General features: G+C 47.5%; 1 protein-coding gene across 1 annotated transcript; it reads right to left on the bottom strand.

Moving 5' to 3' along the window:
- Positions 1-1,116: 1,116 nt before the first annotated feature.
- Positions 1,117-24,074, bottom strand: ST3GAL2 (ST3 beta-galactoside alpha-2,3-sialyltransferase 2). Its single transcript, XM_063313230.1, has 6 exons — positions 23,674-24,074; positions 19,210-19,403; positions 7,637-7,816; positions 6,198-6,243; positions 5,106-5,225; positions 1,117-4,162 (listed from the first exon to the last, which is right to left on the bottom strand). The coding sequence occupies exons 1-6, from the start codon at positions 24,001-24,003 to the stop codon at positions 3,989-3,991; spliced, it is 1,044 nt and encodes a 347-aa protein (XP_063169300.1). The 5' UTR covers positions 24,004-24,074; the 3' UTR covers positions 1,117-3,988.
- Positions 24,075-24,077: the final 3 nt, after the last annotated feature.

Below are 24,077 nucleotides of genomic sequence, written 5' to 3'. Positions count from 1 at the left end.
GGTTTGGGGGAAAGGCCCTGCCTGAAGAACTAACTGCCCGGGTGGAGATGAGAGGGAGGGAGGATGAGGCTTGCCAAAGGGGTCAGACCCACGCTTGATCCAAAGCTTGGCTGGGTGACAGACCTCAGAAGAACACAGAGCAGAAGGCCAGCACCTGTAACACTCTGCCTTGCTGTATCTTGGGCCACGCCGAGGATTGCGGGTCTGCTGATCGGAGCCGTGAAAGCCTTAGTACCAAAAGAATCAACGAGGCGCTGTAGAGGAGACCTGGAACAGGATTAAAATGGAGATGCCCTCTGGAAACAGAGTGAGCGCATGATTGACTCTGACCTCTGCGAGGTGGCCGAAAGGGAAGCTGCGTTTGAACTACGTGTCTCAGTGGATAAGGAACAGTCTGGAGGAGTGAATAAGGGAACCTGCCCCACATCTCCTTTTCCCGTGTGCGTTAGAGAGCTTGTTTGGACTAGGTGATCTGAGCTGGAGAGGCTGTAACAGCAGGAGTTGGAGAACACTGTTGCAGAAGTGAACTCAGGGCGCCACTCAGTGCCAGTAATGGCACAGCAGAGACCTGCTGAAGAGACCAGCGGCATTTCTGACACACCATAGGAGTTTCACCATTGTGGCAGCTGAAAAAAACTGAATGGGATGAGAGCTATGCTTACTCACATGGTATGTGGGGGAAGGAGGGTTCCTGCCAGACACTGATGTAAGCTTTGGAAGGTTCTGAAGGAGGCTTTGTCCAGATGCACAACCTTGTGATGACCACAGAGATCATGGTGACTCGCAACCGTAGGACAGGGGAATCGGCTTTGCAGCACGCAGAGGAGAAGCAACTAGGCATACAGGTGGGCCAATGGAGCGTAAGCAAGCCAGCCATTGCCACCTATCTTTGGAGGCATTAACAGAAACACAACATCAAGATTACGGAGGGGCATTGCTCCATTTTACTTTGTACTGGTTAGATTGCGCTGTGTGCTGTGCTTGGACCCAAGAAAGCAGGATCAGCTGCAGCAGTGTTACTTAAACCTCTGTCTGCTCTCTGAGCACGCTGAGCTTAGAGATCAAGTGAGGGTGTAAAACGACTCAAGACATGTGCAGCAGAAATACTAGTCCACAGAAGGAAAAAGTACAGCTTTTATTTTGTATAAGCAGAACATAAAACAAATTTCTTCCAAACTGTAGCCTGTGAAGTTAAAAAATACAAAACAAGGGGCAGCATCACTGCACACAACACTGATTTTGAAGTGCAGGCAGCTGCAGAGGCAAGTTTCTAGGCAGGAAGGAAAACCAACCACTTTGGCTCCGTGACAGCCTTAGCCTGTAAGATCTGCAAGAAACAGGCAGCGAGCACACTTCCTATAATCGTGAGCCAGTCAGAAAACAAGCCCGGGATCTGCACCACCGAACGGAATGGATAGCCAGGCTCCAAATGTCTGGAGCTGAAACAGCAGCTGATTTGCCAAGGAGTTATTCTAGAACAGGAAGAAGCCCAGGGCTGGACCATCAGGTACCAGATGATCTTCCTACTTCAAAATGTCACCCCTTGATCTGGCACCTGGTGTAGGTCCAGTCCAACAAATAATTGCAGCCTCCATGCAGCCAGACAGCCATTCTGCCAGTTGCAGAAGCCCCTGGGTTAGCCAGCCTCCCTATCAGCCCATGCTGTGCCATCCAGGGACTGTGGGATAAGCATGTGCAAACAGCTATCAACAGTTCACTAGGGACGCCCCCTGGAAACAGTACAATGGTCAACGGGAGGTTGACTTGCACCTGCTGTGGGAAGAAGTCACCAGAGTGCTGTGGCTCCCAGCCCTGGAGCCCAAAAGCCCAGGGACAAGGGAGCACCATAGCCATGCTTCTGGCCAGTACCTCACTTGTAGGAATCAAGGGGGAGAGGGCTCAAGGTCACACGATTCTGGTTACCAGAATCAAAGCAGCATGAAATTTGTAGGCCATCAAGAGTGCCTCCACCAGGTCATGTGGACACTTTCAGTCCTGATGTTACTCGCAATCATCAGCCTGTCCCATCTCAGTGAACAGTCAGTTGACCTTTCTCCAGATAGCCAACCTCTTCTGAGGAGAATGGCCAGGAGAAGGCGGCAGAAAGTTCAAGGGGATCCTGTTCAAGCCTCTGCCAGCAAAGCATGCACACTCGAACCCTGCCATCTCCTTGGCTGCAAGCATCTGCAGGTCTTAAAGACACCGAGCTAGAGTTCAGAGCAACCTCTAGGCCACACCAAAGGGAGAATTACAACCCAAATGCCGAAGGCCATAAGGCCAGATTTGATGCTGGAGGTACGGACTGACCCAGAGGTTCAAGTGCAACCCAGCACCATTGCAGAGGACACATTCAGCTCTGACAGGACCACAGAAAGGTGCCCCGGCTGCCTGATGGAAGCCATTTACCCGCCAAGGCCATCTAGTCATGGCTATAAACAAGATTCAGGTCTCTGACTGCTGCAATTTCTTACTTTCTAGTGCTCCAAATATCTCTTGGGAAAGTATTGTTAGTCATGCTTGTAACAAAAGCCATCGGTTATCCATAGCTCTTTCATGCTACAGAATTCAATTCTTTTAAGAAAGAAACTCTGATTTAATACTGTTTGTTGGGTTTGCCCTTTTGAACAGAACCCCTTGCAGGCATCTTGGTCTTGCCATTTGTCTACACAACCTTAATCTCCAAAGCAACTGAAGCCACCTTTTTTTGCACCCTGAGCAAGAAAAGGCAGCCCAGAGTACCTTCCTGAGTACTTCAGAGTACCTTCTCTTGCTCCCAATGAAGGGCCAGCAGTCTAATGGAACTGGCAGGAGTAAACCCACCCAAAAGCACCCATGACAGGTCTGTCACCTCCCTTCGGTTAACAAGGTGAACGTGGGAATAAAATTGCCAGCTCTGACTGCTCCTTTGCAGAAAGTGGTCTACAAATGTTAGTCACTTGTGGATTAAAGCCTGGAAGGCATCAGGATTCTGACTCAAAACGACCCATTCGTGAAAAGACGGTAGCCACATCTGCCCCTCCTTCCCCAGAGAAAGGCTGGAACTGGGAGGGGGAGCACTCCCCCCCCAGAGATCTGAAGAGCACATCTTGCTGGCATCCCTACCATGAGCAGAACATGGGACTAGGCAGGTGCAGAGCAGAAAGAGGGAGGTAGGACAGGTGTGGGCTGACACGAACTGGAGGGCTCCTCTGTTCACCCAAAGCCAGGAGGGGTGTGACCTTATCTGAGGGCAGAACAAAAACAAAGAGTCCAAGTCACAGCTTGCAGAATCTGAGTGCTTTTGGCAGGATTTCTTGGATGCTCCTGGAACAAAAACACACCCTCGTCCCAAACACACTTCACCAGGAGCTAGATGTCAGTGTTCACGCATCTCCAGAATACCCAGAGGGTCTTTCCAGCTTCTCCTCCAAGGTTTCTGCTGACAGCTTGCCACAAGTTTATACGATCGTAACAAAAATGCAATCCAGCTGCCTGGCATCCGATTGTACAAAAAAGAAAAACAAAATTAACTTCCCAGGGCAAAGGCAGGAAGCTATTCTCATTCACTGAAGAAAAGCTTAATTTAAAAAAGCGTCTGGATATGAAGCCAGTGGTGCTTGTTGGAACTGAAAAGGAGGCAAAAAGGGGCCTCAATCTTAGTCAGCACTTAGACGTGGGCAGAAGCAAGGAAAGAGGAGCAAACTGAGCTGCCGCCACCACCGGTCTTCTCTCTCCTCTGGGGCTGTTTCAGAAGCCCTGCACTTCGTTGGCTGCGTTCAGAGGAAGGAGGAGCTGGGCTGCTCTCCACAGGCTGCCTGCATTGGCTTGACCGGAACTTCCCTGGCTGTGGAGTTCACTCCCTCCCTAAGCACACATTTTGTCTTCATCCTCTCCAAGGAACAGCTTTGAAAAACGGTGCATCAGGGTGCAGGGGGATCTCTGCTGGAAGCCCACCCTCGCTCCTGACCCATCCACTGGCAGCCAGACTTCCAAGCAGCAGTTCGACACCTCAGTTGCCACGATAAACATTGATCTTGTTGGTCTTCTCCAGGATGTCAACAATGTGTGCCTCAAAGTCTGCATCATGCACGCCAGTCTTCCGGAACTCCCCAGCATAGCGGTTGTTCTCCCAGTAATGGTGCCAGTTGCCGTGGCTGTCTGCCCCAAACCCAAAGACATTCACCTACAGGCAGTGGGAGAGAAAGATGACCCAATCACTATGGGGCACTTTAGCCAACTCAGAGACACCATCCTACATTTTCTACTGAAATGAAACCAAAGTTTATGGGATCAAGCATGACTGATATTCTTTCCTTCAATATGCTATGTTGAATGTTAGTCTCTATCCTCACCTCCCTGGAATGAGAAAAAGAAAAAACATCTGTGGCATCACATAAAGCAATAATCTGAAGGAAAACTATTTGCTGTATTGCCAGGGCTCCTTTTTTGGCACCAAAAAGTCAGCACCATTTCTGCCTTCCTCTTGACTTGACTACTGAGCCAACATTCCCCTTCCCAGCCTTCCTCCAAAGCTTTGAGTGGCATCCAAAGGACTCCCATTCATTCAGGCAACTTGCCAGACCAATACACACATGTGGTACCCAAGAAAGAAAACACTGAGTTCAACCTTGATGCATTTCATGGAGTCAGAGAGTCAGAAGGGGCCTCAGAAATTATCTGGTCCAATCCCACATCCCTGACTAACGGCTGCCCAACCTCTGCCTGAGCATCTCTAGGAAGGACTTAAGCTCACCTGATGCTTCTTTCCTGTGACATTAGCAATCCACGCCGATTTATCATCCTACCAGTTGTCTAACTATCTTTTCTGCCCCTTCATCCAGATCACCCACCGACAGGCTGAGCAGCCCAGAGCCTGAAACAATGTCAGCTGTGTGTACAGAGGAGGGCTGACTCTTCTACTCTGCTTCTCATTTCTGAGAAGAACAGGACTCGGTCCTCTTTCCTGCACATCCCATATCCAAGGCAGGACACAGACCTACAACTCACAATGTTCAAAATTCACAAATAAAAGCATATGTGTAATTGAATCAGTGGAAGTAAAGGAGTGCTGCACCGTGACAGAGGTACTGCCACTTGGACAACTTGCTTAGCATATCAAAACTAACCTCATCGCAAACATGTAGTGCAAAAAACAGCACCAGCATGCCTGTGGATGGGTAGCGGCCATGATGCTCTGTCCACCGGTCATGGATATATTTGAAGAACGCTGGATTGTAGATTTGAACCTAAAGGTGGTAAGTCAAGGGAGAAGTCAAGGCGAGAGGAAGCTTTTTGCTCAGCCAGCCCAATTTCAGGTCTCTGTGTGGCAACCAGAACAGTCCACCGAGAAGTCCCAACTGGGACTCCGGGCGCAAGACCAAGACCGTGTCCACGTTTGGTTGCATCCACTGGTTCTGAATACTGCCTCTGCAGAAAACGCTCTCAGAGCGGCTTACACATAAGATAAAAACAACACCATCAATAAGCAAAAGAAGTAAGATGTGAAAATAAACCCAGCAATTAAAGCAGGATGTACAACATCTGAGGCTCAAGGACCGGGCCAGGTTTGGGGGACCATGTGGAGGGCTAGTTCCCCAAACAGCTGATTTTACAGCATAGAATCAGAGCCTCGAGACTTGAAGGGTTTTTCTGCCCTCTGATCCTCCCCGAACCTTCAAAACTACAAGAACGCCCCGGATCTTTGGCCCAACCCACTCTGGCAGGGCCCCAGGGCATGGGAGAGGAGAAGGCGGCGGGGGGCGCACAGCCCCTCAACCACACTTTCTGCACCTGCGCAGTAAATGAGCCATTAAAACAGGTGAAAACCAAAAGTTAATGACTTACCACCACCACCACGGGTCATCTAGCCCAATCTCCTACTACGGGCAGGAGTACAAATTAAAGGATGCCTGACAAAATCTGCCCATCTCTGCCTGAATGCATCCAGCCCTTCTCTCAGCCGAACGGGTGCAGAACTGACGCAAGGGGCAGCTTGGGCAGTTTTTATTCAGCCTGGCATTTGAGGGCTCGGGTGGCATGGTTTTACTTATGACCACACTTAGGTTATTTTATGTGTTTTTTTAATACTGAATTTTCTTGCATTTCCTTAATTCTGAATAAATCCTGGGGATACAGCACATAACAGGGAGTGTATAACTGTTGAAACAAATCAGTGAAATAAACTACCCAATAAAGCCAGCACAGCCAAGCCAACTTACCCTCTCTCTGTCCACCCGGAGGAATGGCTTCACTGGGGCATAAGTACTACAAGCGGCACAGGAGAGAAAAAGCGAGAATCAGGTGCTTTGGTGGTGCGTTTCTTACTGCTCCAAGAGGAGAGAAGGAACTAGGCTGGGCAGCTAGAAGAGGTTTTGGCCGTTTCAGAAGCGAAATGAGCCAAGATGGCAGATGCATCCCCCAATCGGTTCTGCCCCATTGGCAGCAACAATCATCTGGCCTTAATGCCCAGGGCTCTCTCCGGTGTCCAAGTCGGCAAAGGAGAGTTTTGCTTGGAGAGCGCTATTCTAAAAGACGAACACTTGTAAAATAACGACAGGTGAGCCCAGGAGCAGCAGGAAAGGACAGGGGAAGGGCCAAAGCGCTTCTATGGTGTAGCTGGGCAGGGCTGCAACTGGGGGGGCAAGTGGGCCATGTGCCCTGGGCGCTGCGCTGGGGGGGGTGCCAAAATGAGCACAGAATCCATGTTTGCCCCAGGTGACACAGACCCCGGTTGCAGGCCTGTAGCCAGGCTCCCTCCAACAGTGTTTCTGAGCTCTGCCAGAGAATCCCCTACTCGAAGAGAAAACTCAGGGTGTCCTTATTCAGGATGCAAGAGGAGGAGTTAAATGGAGCTAGCCTGCTCCTCATGCCTTCCTAGGGCAGGGGTCTTTATTGATTTCTTCTATTAGTAGGGCTGCTCGCTTGCCAAGCAATTCTGGGCAGCTTATAAGGGTTTAAAACTTTGCAATAAAAAAAAAGACAATAAAATAATCAAACATACCATAACATAACAAAACAGACCTCCAATAACTTATAATGCACTCATATATCATCTGGACCCAGGGCCTGGGAGAAAAAGCAGGCCTTCAGGGTCTTCTTAAAGGCCACCAGGGTTGGGTCCATCTGAATCTTGGGATGGACACTGTTCAGGAGAGCGCATGCTGTGACAGAGAAGGCACGACTTTTGGATCCTATAAGATGACGCTGTTTAACTGATGAGACACCAACCATGCCAACACTACCAGATCTTGTAGGATGGCAGAGCGAACTGTAGACAGATGACCCCACAGATTCTCTGCTCCTCTGCCATAGAGGGCTTCACATGTGACCACCGGTACCATGAATTGCACCGGAAAGCCCACAGTTCAGGTAATAGCAATGCAGCCCTATGCAGAGTGCATCGTAATACAGCCCTCCAGGCAAGAGGTGACCAGGGCATGTGGCGCATACACAGGGCACCTGTAGCCCCTTTAGCCATAGGCCATGAGTACCTCACAGGGAATCACTACCAGCTGCGTCAGCACCAGGGCAGCTACAGTAAATCAGCTCCCCTTTGGAAAGGTGTGAAAAGGAGAGGTATAGGACCTTCATCAGCTGACTGCTCCACAAAATAACCCGCTGGCTGCTTCTCCAATCAGCTTCTGGCAGAGATACGTACAATCGGATCTGGCCAGTTGAGAGGGCGCTGGCAATCCACAGCAGGTCCAAGGCTTTGAAGGGCACCAGAACAAAACTGACATTGGCAGGCAAGTTCTTAGCACTTTCTGGGTACATGAAGTGGTGGGTCGTCTTGCTCCCAACATCTGCCTCAAAGCCCACCGTCGGCGCCTGGTTCATTCTGCAGGAAGGAAAAGGATGTTTCGCCCCTTAAAAGAAGAAGGAAATCATCCAAGGGATCTCCCTCCCTGCACGAGACAGTCTACCAATTCTGCCTACTCCAGAGTAAGCAGAAGCCACGCTCTGCCTTGCCAGCAAGACCACGGAGGGCGTGGCAGTGACACAGCAACGCATCGCTAGATGGGTCGGGGTTGGACTCTTCAGCCTCCCCCCACTCTGAGAGGTTTGGCTTTAAAATTTATCTAGGTGTGTTTTCCCCATCACTTACTAAAAACGAAGAAGGAACATATTGCAGTTTGGTGGTCAGTCTTACCACACTAATCTTATTTAATTTTTTGATCAAGCAGTTTCCTTGAAAAGCTTATTTAAATTGGAGAGAGTTAGCAAATGGGGAACCACAAGGACTAGGCTTGGATCCTCCAACATTTTTATTGATGACTTGGATGAGGAACTGGAAGGGGAATGCTTGTCACATTTTCAAATAATACAAAATTGGGTTAGATAACTAATTCCTTAGAAGACAGAAATAAAATTCGACTTTTGTATGCACAAAGGTGGAAGGATTCACAAATTCCTACAGTGGGAGAATGGATGATCAAATTAATGGAACTGGTAGAGATGGCAAAATGGACAGCATTGATTAGAGAAAATGATTTGTCTAGTTTACTTTCAGCTTGGAAACTGATTTTGGACTTTTTGCCTATAACTGAAAAAGATGAAGTTTTGATTTTGGGATTTGATGATTAGATTGGTATAGATTATAGAAATTATGTTTACTATAGTTAAAATTAGAGTAAGAGATTACTGTATTTTTTATTTGTTTATGTGCTGGAGAAGATTGGAAGTCACTCTTTAGTTGCACTTTTTAGTTCTCCTTTTTTTAATTCTTTCTTTAATCTCTTTATATCTCTTTGTATTTTATACTGTATGTATGTTGAAAATTTAATAAAGTTTCTTTAAAAAAAGAAATAAGTAAAATTCAAAGTGATCCTGATAGCTGGAGAAATGGGTTAAAAATCATTGAATGAGATTTAAGAGAAACAAGTACAAAGTTCTTTACATGGAATTGTGGCTGATGACAAACTGAATGTTTCACAGTGAAACAAATGACACACCAAAACAAGCCTGGGAGGAATATCTAAAGAGTGCAAAGACTGAGGGAAGAGGGCGAGAGTCTGAAGCATAGGTGATGCTTTCATCTGTTCTCCCAACTGACGGACATGGCCCAATGAAGGAGTGGAGGATTCTGGAGGTGAGCTGCTGGCTCAAGAGGTAGCATCATCAAGAAGACTTTAGACTCCTAGGTCACGGTCTTCAATACCTGCAGGAAAGACTTCTGGTGAGGGATGGGCTGCGTCTCACTAAGACTGGGAAGGTCATCTGGACAAGGTCATCTGAGGGCTTTAAGTTAAAGCTGAAGGGGGAGGGAGGCCATTACCTAGAACCACACCCAAAATATAAAACCAAAGGCAGTGAACCCTACAATACGGAAAGAAGAGGTAAGAAGGATGGGGTGCTCAAGAGTATTTTATTAATTAAATAAATAAACAAATAAATTTATATAGCTGCCCATCTCACAAAAAGTGACTCTGGGCGGCATACAACAATTAATTATAACAATGAATATATAAAAACAGTCATTATTAAAATGTAAAAAATCACAATAATACCAGAAGATGCAGCAGGGAAGCTTAAGCAGGCAGTACTAAATGGCTCAGATGTCTGTACACCACTATGCAGAGTATGGGGACTAAACAGGCAGAACTTGAGGTCCTGGAACAGGATGGTAAAAACAATATTGTAGGCATTGCTGAAACCTGGTGGGACAGACCTCATGACTGGAATACAGTAGCGGAAGGATATAATTTGTTCAAAAGAAACAGCCCCAACGAAAGGGGAGATAGATTCGCATTATATGCACAGAATGGAGCACACCTGTACGGCAATTCATGGCACCAAGGATGAAAGCCCTGTTGGGTGAATATTAAGAGAAAGAAAACAAAAAGGACATTCTCTTGGGTATGTGCTACTGGCCGCCCAACCAAGCAGAAGATGTAGAACAAATGTTCACAAACCTGATGGCCAAGGAATAAGGAAACACACCACGGTGATCATGGGGGATTTCAGCTACTCTCACATCAAGTGGGAATCAACTCTGTGGGAAGTGGGAGATTCAACAGGTTCTTGATGTGCCTGGCAGACAACTTAATTGTACAAAAGGTGGAGAAAGAACTAGAGGATCAGCTATAATGGACTTACTGTTAGTAAGTATTAACAGGGAAGAAGTGTCAAAAGAAGTGGTAGGAACTTTGAGGGAGTGTGACCATGGAATCCTAGAATTCACCATACTGCAGGCAGGGAAAAATGAAGGTAGTCTTTGAAATTTCAGGACAGCCAACTTCAACAAGCGAAGGGAAAAAGTAAGGATTTCAGATGGATAGCCTGAAGAGAAAAGGAATTCAGGAGAGTTGGGAAATTCTCCTGAAATAGTGTTTTCAAAGAGGAGGAGGGGGGAAGGGGGGAGACGTTTGTTGAGACCAGCATGGTCGCATAAGCAAAAAGGCCAAGTTTAAAAAATAGAACAAAGGCAGAATATCAAGGAATAGCCTGAATCTGCAAGGATGGAGTTAGAAAGGTGAAGGCTCAGCATGAGCTAAGGCTTGCTATGAATGCCAAAAAGGGCTCTTTGGGTATGTGCAGTACAAGAAGAAAGCCAAGGAAATGACTGGCCCACTGGGTAGAGAAGATGGCAAGATGGCAAAGGGCAGGAGGGAGAAGGTGGACTGCTTAATTCCTACCTTTGATCTGTCTTTTCACAAAAGAAAAAAGCAGTCCAACTTCTTAGAGGAGGCAGCGTGGGGAGCAGAAGGGAAATGCAGATCAAAAGAGAGAAGAAATTGATGAGGCAACACCTAGTTGCTCTAAATGAATTCACGTCTCCTGGACCCAGACGGATTATGTCCCAGGGTGTTAAAGGAACTGGCGGACGTCATCCTAGAGCCAGTGACTGAAATCTCTGAGAAATCCTGGGCACAGGGCAAGTGCCAGAAGACTGGAGAAGAGCCAATCTTGTTCCAATATTTTAAAAAGGGGGAAAAGTGGGACCAGGAAACTACAGACTTATTAGCTTGACAATACCTAGGAAAACGATAGAAAAAATAATCAAGCAGTGGACTTACGAGCACTTAGAAATGATCAGGGTGATTACCAGAAGCCAGCAAGGATTTGTTAAAAACAGGCCATGCCAGACAAATCTTCTTTCTTTGACTAGATTAGTAGACCAAGAGAATGCTGTGGACGTAGTATATTTAGACTAAAGTAAGGGCATCTGAAAAATCAGACCACAGCCTCCTTCCTGAGCAACTGGAACAATGTGGGATGGATGGTCCCACTACCAGATGGATTCATGGTTGGGCTGAACAACCATAGCCAACGGGCGGTCCTTATGGGTCCATGTCTGCATGGAGGGAGGCGTGCAGTGGGGTACTTTGGGGTTCTGGGCCCAGCGGTCAGTGTTTTTATAAACGACTTAGATGAGGAAATAGAGGGGATGCTCATTAAATCTGAGGATGTCACAAAGCTGCAGGGGGATTGCTAACACCCCAGAAGAGAGCTCAAGATGCAAAAGGATCTTGACAGTCTTGAACAATGGCCCCTATCCAACAAGAAGTTGTTCAGTGGAGAGAAACGTCAAGTTCTGCACTTAGGCAGGAAGAAACAGATGCACAGCTACAAGACGCAGCATAGTACCTCTGGGAAGAATCTGTCTCGTTCAACCAGAGACTAAGCGTGAGCCAGCAGTGTGCCGCAGCCACCAAAAGAGCCAATGCAGTTTGGGGCTGGATCAGTAGAGTGATAGTACAAGATCTGTTGATAGAGAATGGCCTTGACGAACAGAGGGAAGATCTGTTACCAAGGCACCAATCAGTTAAATGTGGCTTGAGCCCAGATCAAGAAAGTGATTTACAGAAATGCTCAAACAGCAAACCCCACCCCCCCATTCACATGAAGATAAAAGAGGGAGGAGGGGAAACACATTCAGACTTGCAAGATTTGGTTACTATAGCTGTTCTAACACAATAGGCCCACGCAGTCTGTCTTTCTTAGTCTGGTCTACCTTATAGGGCTGACATGATCACAGAAAGTTATACTTCTCCCCCCATGCTGCACTGGTCAGGCCACATCTGGGATCCCGTCTGCAATTCTGGTCTGCACAATATAAAAAGGGCACTGAGGAACTGGAAAAAGGCCAGAGAAGACCTCCTACGAAAAGCAGCCAGAGGAACTTGGCATGTTTAGCCTAAAGCAGAGACGGCTGAGGGGAGACAGGAAAGCAGCCTTCCAGTCCTTGAAGGGCTGCCCAGGGAAGAAGTGGTGGGTTCTCCGTAACACCAACGGTGAGATGAGGATCAAGAGCAAGAGATCCACACTCGAAACGAAGGATTTCCTGACCGAGGTCTATTAAGCAGTGCAATGGCCTGCCTCCTAGTGTCAGGCTCCCCCCCCCCCACCAATCCAAGGATGGTTGCATCGTTTGATCGTGTGTGCCTGCCATGATAATTTCCTGTGTGTCAAGAAAGGAGGGGGAGAGGTGGCTGGCAGGAATGCGAATTGCTGTTGTTTGAGCTAATTGCCTATAATCAGGGTCACGCCAGTGGAGACATTTGTGCCTGGGAAAAAAAACTGACCGTTGGTAGATAGATGGGAATGGGTCTGTGAAGAAGGGGGGGATGGACTGTAGAGACTTTTAGTGAAGCCGTTTGGCACTCTCTTCTCAAACGTGACTTTTCTCTTGGTCTGTACACATTTTTCATTAAACCTGGAACCTACATTTCACTTTTGTGCATGAGATGGGTTTTTATTGGAACTAAAGGTGTCAGCGCTTACATAAAGCCACGACTGATTTTGTCTTTACCCAGAGAAGTTAATTCCTCTGAGGAAAGTTAATCTCTGAACTCCTTAGAGTCAAACTTTGACAGAATGGGAGATGAGGATCATGACAACAATGGGGTGGCAGCTGAAGAGGAGGTGGTGGCAGGCCCCTCTGAAGTTTCGGCTGTAACCATGAGAGCAAAGGCTGCTAAAGCCCATGGAGAAAAGACCAAGGAGAAAGGCGGGAAGGTGAAAGCTAAGAAGCAGCCAATGAACCATCCAGATGACCCCACAGAAAATGGGCTGATCTGCAACCTGAAGCCAGGCTGGACTTTTGGAATAGGAGATGGGATGGGAAGAACCCTGGCAAAGTGGCATACCGTTCAGCAAGAGGCTTGGGACTGAGACGAAGCGCATGACAGATGCCTTGCCCGAGTAGAAAGGGATTTACAAGCTGTAACCAAAACCATTTCCAGTCTCAAAGAGATGATGGAGGGATTGATGAGCCACTTGATGAAGAAGGATTTATCTTCAAGGCCCGCCAGTGCCCAGTCGGGGTTGACCAAAGGGGAAGGGCTGTCGGATCAAGCCAAATCCAGCGGAGAGGAGGATGCCACACCAGCAAGAGTGGCATCCCAGCCAAGACATGTTCGTATCCAGGCTGATCAACCAAGACCACAAGCAGGTAGGAGCCCTGCGAAACTCCGTGACTTAAAAGTAAACTTTTGGGGGGACCCAGAAGAGTTGGCGTGTTTCCTGACCCATGTCAGTGGGTTTATGGAAGTTTGGGGACTTGTTCCCCAATGATGTAGCAAAAGTGTGGTACGTGTCAAACAATTTGGAAGTGACAGCCTCAAAATGGATGGTGGGGCTGCACAATGCCAGGGCTCCAGAACTCAGAGATTTTGATGAGTTTATGACAGTGTTGAGAGATCAGTTCGAAGATCCCTTAACAAAAATGAAAACTAAAACAAACCTTCAATATATCCGGCAAGGGGCATGGTCAGTGTCCGAGTATGCAATGGAGTTTAGAAGTTTGGCAGGAGCCATCCATGATTGGCCGGAATTGTTAAAAGTTCAGATGGGGCTGCAGCCCAATATCCTGGATCGGTGCCTGACCAGGGGTGAGCCCGAAATGCTGAAGGATTGGATCTGCTTGGTGGGCATGGTGGAGAATTCCAAGCTATGCCTAAAGAAGCAACAACTCCAACCCCTAGTCAAGAAGCCGGGAACTGGCAGTGGGGCCAAGGATGGACCCCGAAAACCTTGGGAAGAGGAGAAGGAATGATGCCGCGAGGGGCTCTGTTTTAAATGTGGCAAGGAGGGACACCAAGCAACTAATTGCACACAGACAACAACAGCCCCAACTGCCAAACCAGGAACTAAGTCCAGCAAGTCCGCGGTGGCCAAAGCCAAGGCAACTATGGCAGTTGCACAGTGCAACCGAATGTGGATATGCCAACCTCGGAGGAGGGCTCCTCAGACAAAAGCCTGTTGCTGGCGGGAAACGAGTAAGGCCTGCTTTGAAGGGTGCCAAAAAGCAGACTATCCCAAAGCAGTGCAGCGATCCAATGGTGAGTGTAGAGGGGCCCATAATGATGGTGGGGGTACAATTACAAACTGTGTCCTATGGGAGGAGGGCAGACCTGATGGCTTTCTTGGACTCTGGGTGTGCCAGATGCTTCTTTCAACCATCTATAATAACTGGACTGGGTCTGAAGGTACATAGGCTGGAAGAACCTATGGTGTTTACCCAATTGGATGGGTCAGAAACCAGGGGGGGGGGGAGAGAAACCAGGAGACTGTGAGTTCTAGTCCCACCTTAGGAATGAAAGCCTGCTGGGTGACCTTGGGCCAGTCAGTCTCCCTCAGCCCAACCCACCTCATAGGGTTGTTGTTGTGGGGAAAATAGGAGGAGGAAGGAGTATTAGGTATGTTCACCGCCTTGAGTTATTTATAAAAATAATACAGGTGGGATAGAAAACAAATACATAAATACAGAGATGCGAAATTGCAAATGGGCACCCATTGAGAGACTTTGAAATTTATTGTAGCTCCCACTGCCAATCAGTCACTGATTTTGGGGCTGCCATGGTTCTGAAGTAATAACCCGCAAATTGACTGGATTACGGCACATATAAATTTTAAGGATGGATTTTGCTTGGGGTCTGAAGTGAGTAAGTCAGGGTCGAGAGGAGAACAATGCTGCGGTGTCTGCCAAGACGGGGTTAGTGGAGGACCCCACTGAGGGTTCGATCCCTGAACTGTACTGTGATCTCAAGGTGGTGTTTGGAGAAGCTGAATGTGATCAATTCCCCCCCCCCCATCGTAAAACCAACTGTGCTATTGAAATTGAACTGGGGGCGAAATTCCCTAAGCCTAAGATGTCATTGAAAGAGAAGGAAGTGTTGAGAGAATTTATTGATAAGAATCTAGCACAAGGATTTATCTAACCGGCAAACTCCCCTATGGCTGCACCCATGTTGTTTAGAACCAAGAAAGATGGGTCTTGAAGATTGTGCACGGACTACTGAGGTTTAAATGCAATATCCACCACAAATCAGTACCCTCTCCCTCTAATGAAAGACATGTTAGCTCGCTTATCTAAGGGAAGGATCTTTACCAAGCTGGACTTAAGAGAGGCTTACTTCCGGGTGCGCATTCGAGAGGGAGACTAATGGAAAACAGCGTTTAATTGTCCCATCGGTGCTTTTGAGTACTTAGTTTTACCCTTGACAAGGGGGTCCTGGAGTCTTCATGCAGTTAATCAACAAAGTCTTACATGAATTCCTGTACAGGGGAGCGTTCAGTGTATTTAGATGATATCCTAATCTACACCAAAAATGAAGAAGAGCACATAGAACTGGTGCGTAAAGTCTTGACAAAGCTCAAAGAAGCTCAGTTCTATGCTAAGTTATCTAAGTGCAAATTCCACAAAGAGCAGTTAGATTATTTGGGGTACAGAGTATCCAGCCGGGGCATTGAAATGGACTCTAGTAAGGTTCAGGATGTAATCGCCTGGGAGCTGCCCCATACCAGGAGGCAATTACAAAGTTGCCTGGGGTTTGCCAACTTTTATCACCAGTTCATTCCAAATTTTGCCCAGGTTGCTCTCCCGTTAATGGACTTGTTAAAAACCAGAGGGAAGGGGGAGTCAAGGAAAGTGAAAAGTCCTGGGGCAGTTTTGAATTGGACTGATGATTGTCAAGCTGCTTTTGATAATTTGAAAAGGCTTTTTACAGCTGAACCCATTTTGAAACACCCCAATCCCGACGAGCCTCTAATTATACAGGTTGACGCGTCTGACGTGGCAATTGGGGCCATGTTACTGCAAAAAAGTCAAAATGGCGAGTTGTATCTGTGCATGTATTTGTCGTGAAAATTCTGAGACCGAGCGTTGTTGGCACGTGTGGGAGGAGGCGTTTGCAGTGAGATGGTGGCATTTGCTAGAAGTGGCCCAGAAGCCTTTTGAGGTGTGGACTGATCATAAGAATCTGGAGGTGCTAAGGACCCCGCGGAAACTTAACACCAAGCAAATTTGCTGGGCTCAGTTCTTCAGTCGATTTAACTTCACATTAAAGTATCTTCCTGGGGGGAAAAATTTCCTTGCTGATGCACTCTCTTGACTATCCCAACACAACGGTCAGAGAGAGGAGGTAGTGGATACAGTGATTCCAAAGAGGCAATTGGGATTAGCAGTAGTAACTTGCAGCCAACCCAACCCAAAGAAAGTGAAAGCACCTGAGAGCCTAGAACAAATTCTGAAGCGAGAGTTGCAGACCGACACTTGGTTGCAGTGTAATCAGGAAATGTTAACTGAGAGCAACAGACTATGGTTGTATGAAGGTAAAATTTATGTGCCCGAGCAGATAAGAAAGACAGTTTTAGAACAAAGTCATGATACTCAATCAGCAGGTCATTTTGGATGTGAAAACCTTACACCTGATCCATAGGCAGTTTTGGTGGCTAATACTGCAATGTGATGTAAAAGAGTATGTAAGCAGCTGCCCGGTATGTGCAAAAACTAAACAAAAAGGAGGTAAACCCCAAGGGTTACTCCAACCAGTTGCCAACCTGACACAGCCTTAGCAACAGATCACTATGGACTTTATAGTTGATATGCCAGAGAGTAAGAAAAAGACTGTTATCTGGGTTGTTACTGACTTATTCTCTAAGCCAGCTCATTTTATCCCTTGTACAACCATTCTAACGGCTAGCCAATTGGCTAAGTCGTTTATTCAGCATGTGTATAAATGACACGGGGTCCCTGATCAAATTGTGAGCGATTGAGGTGTCCAATTTATGTCTAAATTATGTATTGGAGATCATTTTAAAAAGCCACTGAGGCCTCTCAGCCTCTGAGTTTGAGTCACCACCCCCAGACGGACGGGGTTTCTGAATGTCTTAATGCCACATTGGAGCAAAATCCTAAGATGTTATATTAATTACCAACAGGACAAGCGGGTAGACCTGTTGCCCTTTGCAGAAGTGGTGTACAATAATTCAGTTCACAATAGCACTGGATTCACTCCATTTAAAATAGTAAATAGGCAGGAATTTGTGCCTATCCCAGAATTGACTCAGCAAACAACAGAACCCCGAACTGCATATGAGTGGATTGAAAAAATTACTGAGAACTGGCCTGTCATTCAAAAAGCCCTAGCTGATGCGCGTGAAACCTACAAAATGCACGCTGATAAAAAACACATTCCTGAATGAGAATTTAAGGAAGGAGAAAAGGTCTACCTGTCCACTAAATTCCTTAAGTCCCTACAACCATCCAAGAAACTGGGGCCTAAATTCATAGAACCATTTGAGATTGAGACAATAATAAACCCAGTGACTGTGAGATTAAAGCTGCCAAAAAACCTTAAAAGAATCCACCCTGTGTTCCATCGTAGTCTCCTAAAACTACTGAATCAACACAGTGGCACCCAGAACAATGGACCCCTGTTCCCATAATGATCGAAGGGGAGCAACATTTTGAAGTTAAAGAAATCCTAGACCCTCATAAATATTGAGGTGAATTGCAGTATCTCAGTCAATTGAAATAGTTTTCAGACCCAGAATGGGTAGCCAGACATCACGTCCATGCTCCTAATCTTGTCAAGAAATTCCATACTAAATATCCTGATAAGCCTAAGTCCTAAAACTCCACTATCTTCTTTCTTTCTTATAGTGAGGTTGAATGTGTGTGTTTATGTGGTGTCGGTTGAGTTTTTTTTTCCAGGAAAGGCCGTACGTCAGGCTCCCCCTCTCCCGATCCAAGGATGGTTGCATTGTTTGATCGTGTGTGCCTGCCATGATAATTTACTGCATGTCAAGAAAGGAGCGGGAAAGGTAGCTGGCAGGAATGCGAATTGCTGTTGTTTGAGCTAATCACCTGCATTCAGGGTCACACTGGTGGAGACATTTGTGCCTGGGAAAAAAAAACTGACCATTGGGAGATAGATGGGAATGGGTCTGTGAAGAAGGGGGGGATGGACTGTAGAGACTTTTAATGAAGCCGTTTGGCGCTCTCTTCTCAATCATGGCTTTTCTCTTGCTTTGTACACATTTTTCATTAAACCTAGAACCTGCATTTCACTTTTGTGCATGAGATGGGTTTTTATTGGAACTAAAGGTGTCAGTGCTTACACCTGGAGTCATGGAAGGCTCCATCATGGGAGGCTTTCAAGCAAAGGTTGGACAGCCGTTTGTCTGCGATGGTCTGAGGATTCCTGCACTGAGCAGCAGGCTGGGCTAGAAGACCTCCAAGGTCCCTTCCAACCCGAGGATCCTATGAATGTAAGTCAACAGTGTGATGTGGCTGCCAAAAAGGCAAATACAATTTTAGCTACATCTATAGAAGTATTGTTTCCAGATCAGAATAGAGCGGAAGTAAAGAAATAAACTTATATTTCAATAAAGAAAGGCATATATTATTATTTTCAGTTATGGCTCTGACTTGACTTGTTGCCTTCCTTCCAGAGAAGGGGACAAAGGGTTTTTCTCTCCTAGTTCCCCCTCTGAACCTCACATAGGAATCCATGATGGTGGATGCTACAACCCTGGATTAGGCTCCGGGCACACACTGTCGAGGTCTGCAAGTGCTATCTGACAGAGGTAAATAACAAGTTTTATTAATCAGCTTGGTTCACAGCTCTGCTGCCTTCTGACAGAACCACACAGGAGCAGCTCCCATACGTGGTGACCTATTTGGAGAATCGAGTCTGTTAAAAGATCTGGTCCCATCTAATTGAGGGACACAAACATTTAACTGTCCTGCTTGGTTTAGGGTGAAACACTAAGAAAACATTCTGAGAAACCAATTCAATTGTCTTGTGCCTGTTTTGATTTGATATGATTCAAATTCATATCATGTAAGATTATTCTGATGGCAATGCAGTACTTGCATAATGAAAATTGTGATGAGTATTTTGCCTATACGAAGCTGCTTGCTTGCACGCACACTCACAGTCACCAGGCCCTGCTTCCCATGGCCAGATGACAGTTTCCACGCCCTATCCCTTCATTCCTCACCTCATGATGAAGTCGTGTCTGTTGATTTCTTGGCCGTAGCCGGAGCCTCGCAGGTTCCCGGAGTTGCCCACCACAGCGCAGCGCCGGCAGGACTGGGATTCCCAGGAGCTGTATGGGTTCTCCCCAGGAACAATCTGGAAGAGCCTGCTCAACACCTCATTCAGGTTGTGGGACTTGAACTGGGGCTGCAGCATCTGTAGAAAAGGTTGGATCATTTGCAGCAATTGGAGAGGCCTGGGCGGGTTTCTGAGGGAGAGGACAGGAGGCTGAACTTGTGTCACAGGCACTGAACACACCATTGATTATTTTGGCAGAATAAACCCAGAATAATCCAGGGTACCTTAAAAATCAGAGAAGAGACTCATCTTTGGGCACATCTCCATCTCAGTTGCTATGAAATGATCCACAGCCAGTAAATGCTCATGAAAAACCTTCAGAAGTTCAGAGAACAGGGTTTCTTCTGTAAGAGACCCACTTCAGAACATCAAAATACAATTTACTTGTTGAAAGGCAAATGCATTTAAAGAACTGATAAGAACATTAAGAACAGCTTTTCTGAATTGGGCCAAGGCCCACCCTAGTCCAATGTTCTTTTTCTCACAATAGCCAACCAGATGCTTCTGGGTCAGCTCACAAGTTGGAGAAGTACTCCTTTCCGGCCACTCTCCCTCACACCTGGGATTTGGAGGCAACACTGCCCCCAGTCCAAGGTAGCAATGTGTCTTGATGGTCTTTGAAAGACCCATCCTTCTTTTCAGCTTTAATGTTTGCAAGGTAGCCACTGCTATGCCACCAGCACTGCACTGTGATATTTTCATTCTAAAGTTGGCGTTTTGTTGTGCTACTGTTACCATGATTGACTCGATTTAGCTATAACAGGCTGGGGTTTGTTGTGAGCTGCTCTCAGCTCAGTCCCATAAACGTCAGATGAATATAGACTCCAGCACACCAAGAAGCTTCTGTTTCCTTGGGACCAAGAAAAGCAGCACCACTCCAGTGCCTCCGGCGACAACTGGGGTGCACCAGATGTCCTAGGAGATTCTCCTCTGGGATAGAGAGGTTGGGTGGTGCTCAGGACTAGGCCTGCAACTAGGGTCTGTGTCACCCGGGGCAAACATGGATTCCGCGCCCATTTTGGCACCCTACCAGCGCGGTACCCGGGGCACATGCCCCACTTGCCCCCCCTAGTTGTTGCCCTGCTCAGGACCAGACAGGCATCCAGGGGAAAGGAGAAGTAGCAGCAGAAAAGGTGGACAAAGACTGCCCTCTACTGGCAGAGAAACAGCAGAGCCAAGTTTTACATGATCAGCCTCCCAAACCACTGGGTATCCTTCCACGCTTTTGCCCAAACTGAGGCCCCAGAGACAGTGACTTTAAGAGAAGAACATCCTCTCCACAGGTATTCTCCACTAAACCCCATCAGAGTCAGGCACTTGGGCTTGCAGAGTACTCATAATATCCATATTAACAGGACCAAGGCAGATACCGGCCTAGAAAATGGGGCAATAATCAAGAACGGGCAGCGAATGTGAATGTGAGGTGACCCAGTGGAGTCTCATGCAAGGAGGCATGGTTATCATAAGAGAGCCTTATCCTGGATGACAAACACAACAAAGCTTAAGACTCTCACAACAGAAGGTCATTCCAGGACAACTGGGCTCCTTCCTAGTGAATAAAACCAGTACTTGGAGCTTTCCAGCCCAAGGAAATGCTGCACCTGCAGCCACCATGAGTAGCTGGCACTTCAGCTCCCCTTCTCCAACCAGCCTCTCGCATTCTTTGGGAGAGCTGCTCAAAGCATGATGAAGTCAATGGGAATAGCTGCATAAATAGATGGGAAGCAGAACATCAGTCATCATGCACTATGTGGGTTCAAGCAGAAACAGACGACCATTTGTCAGGAAGGCTCCAACTTGGATTCTTGCAAACAGGAAGAACTTGAATGTCAGGATTTCTATATGGCCTCTTCCAGCTCTTTTGTCTGCGTGTGTGCACATGTGCCTTTGCGTCAGGGCTGACTTTTGCCGATGGCCCGGACAAGTCTCTGCAGTTTTCTTGGCAAGGTTTTCTGGAAGTGGCCATTGCCTGCTTCTTCCCGGGGCTGAGGGAGAGGGACTGGCCCATGGTCACCCAGCTGGCTTAGTGCCCAAGGTGGGACTGGAACCCATTGTGCCTTCACCCACCACACCAAACTGGCTCTCTCTTCCAGCCCTAGAGATCTAGGCATTCAACCATCTTCCAGCTATTATGAAAACAAAATTGCTTCGTATTTGATGTTGGCTTAATGTCTGGATTCCTCTCTGCCAATCCTTCGTTCCCTCTGTTCTGTTTGAGGAACAAAATCAGGTAAACTAGCATAGCTTAGCCAGTGCAGCATAGTGGTTCAGACATTAGGCTAGGAAAGGGAGACCCAGATTCAAATCCACCCTTTGGTATTTCAGGATGCAACACACATGGGCCTGGAGACAGGGACTCATTCATCATCATCAAATGTTCCACTACCGTCTCTCTACCAATCCTGACTGCCCGAATCCAAGCCTGGCTCCTAAAGTCACACTGTTGGCACCCCGTTGGCACACTCACACCTCGGCTGTAACGGCTCATGTGTTCACAAGCCAAACTGAAGGGCTGCCCTTCTTGTGAGCGTTAGATTTGCTTAAATGACCTGCCTTGGATGGAGCTCGCCGCCTGTCAAAGCTGAAGCTAAAGAAGTCAGCATGCAATAGAAGATCTGATCTGATCCAAACCCTGCAATTACCATTCACTGCTCTGGCCGGGACCGACTGCTGGAAGCCCAGATGCTTGGGCTGCGCTCCACAGGACAGCCTTTGTAGCCCTGAGATGTCTTTTGCCTGTGCTTCTGTGGCAATCCTCTAACTAACAGTCAGGGTTTTACCTGTTGTAAATGAGTATTTGAAGGCAGAGCATGCTGTGTCATTAATACCTGATGACCCACAAAGAGTATTTTTTCTCAGATTTCAGCAGAATAAAAAAAATATGGCTATACCAAGTGAGTCTGCATGATTCCTGCTCTCAGATAACATTAACTGGGTGACGTGGCCGGCAGTTTTATTCTCTAGCAGCCAAGCAACTTTCAGCCAGTTGGCAATAGCAAATATGGCATTTCCCAATAGATGGCAATGACCACACAGAAAGCTCAGCCCAGCACCGGCCTGGCCTGAGGCCTCAGCAGCTCCAGACAAAGAGCCGTGGGAAAGGTGGAAGCGGTGGGTGTTCCAGCCCTTCAAGTCCATCCTGACCCCAAGTGAGCAGCAGCCTGCTGCTTCTCGGCAACATTTTAGGAAGTCTGAGGGGTTTTTTCCTTGACTTCCCCGTCTAGGGCCAAGAGGGAGTGACTGACCCACAGTCACCCAGCTGGCTCCATGCTTAAGGGAGGACTAGAACTCGGGTCTCTCTATTCCTCCTCCAGTGCCTTTAATCACTGCACCAAAGTGGCTCTCAATAAGAAGCTACGTGGGGGAACTACGAACCAGGAATGCATCAGGTAAGGCAAAGCAAACGATGTCCTCCGTCTACGGCCGCATGTGCCAGAATCACAAATGCTCTTAGTCTCCCAGCGAAGAGAGACGCTCCCTTTCAGCAGCAGTCTGGTTCGGTGGTTGCTTATTCCTTCTTGTCACATTTTGCCCTCTGCATTTCCGTCTTTGCTGCAGCATTTGGCTCATTGTAAGACATGATACCAAATCATCGTCAGAGCGAATCAGCTAGCTACAGACCTTCTGCTTCTACTCCCCCAGCTGCCCTTTCTCAAGAACTCGTCTGCCTTTTTGATTTTTTTGGCCACAAAAGGAAAAGCCAGTTTGGTCTAGTGGTTAAGGCTCCAGGCTAGAAACCAGGAGGCCGCGAGTTCTAGTCCCGCCTTAGGCGTGAAAGGCGGCTGGGAGGCCTTGGGCCAGTCCCTCCTCAGCCCAACCCACCTCACAGGGTGGTTGTTGTGGGGAAAAGAGGAAGAGGAAGGAGTATTTAGGTATGTTCCCCACCTTGAGTTATTTATTAAAAAAATAATAATAAAGGTGGGATAAACATTCTAAAAAAGAAAACCTCATCAAGACAGATTACCTCCACAATCTCAAACAAATGGAAATGCTTGTGTGCCTGGAGGTCCACTTAAGAAAGAAGAGGGCATGAATTTAATTGCATAGAGACCTGCTAGACGCACAAGGTAGACTGATTGATGGAAGAGACGGAAGAGCGGACCAGGAAGTGCTTTATACCATTTAAATAATGAGAGAGAGAGAGAGAGTTTGGTCATGCTTTTGCTACAGAGCAGGTCCAGGTGTAAAAGAAAGGATTTCAGAAGGATTTCAAAACGGCCTGGCAGGATTTTCTCGAGGTGACTTTGCCTGGCAAGGCATTGGCCTCGAGTTTCCTGCAGGGCACCAAGGACCTGCTCCCGTTTCAGGCAAGGAGTGTGCGGCCTTCTCGCTCCCAGGCAGGACTCACCATCCACCACCTCTGGACATCCAGCGGCAAATCCACGTTCTCTCTGGTCCACACTGGGGAGATGTTGCTGTCGTAGCGGTTGTCAAACCAAGCTGTGTCGCCAGTCTCCATGGTGCACTGGTGGCAGGCACAGCTCTTTACCAAGAGTCCCTCTTTGCTCAGGCGCTGCATGCCAGTGTAACTGGGCACAAGCTTCACCCGGTGGAGGCCGTTCAGCCCACCGAGATCCAGGTAAGCCATGCTGTGGTGGGAATAGGTGAAGAGCAGCGACATGACAAAGACAAGCAGAAAAGCCGTGGAGAGGAACCAGAAGCGCAGGGAAAACTTCATGGCAGGCTACGGGGAGAGGGCCCCCACCTTCGCACTGCTGCAGGAAAACGGAAAAGGGGCCACAGGGGAGGGGT

The sequence above is a fragment of the Candoia aspera genome, chromosome 11 (assembly GCF_035149785.1).
Source record: "Candoia aspera isolate rCanAsp1 chromosome 11, rCanAsp1.hap2, whole genome shotgun sequence".
NCBI classification, from domain to species: domain Eukaryota; kingdom Metazoa; phylum Chordata; class Lepidosauria; order Squamata; family Boidae; genus Candoia; species Candoia aspera.
The sequence above is the reverse complement of the archived record's forward strand: the minus strand, read 5'-3'. Positions and strand labels throughout refer to the sequence as shown.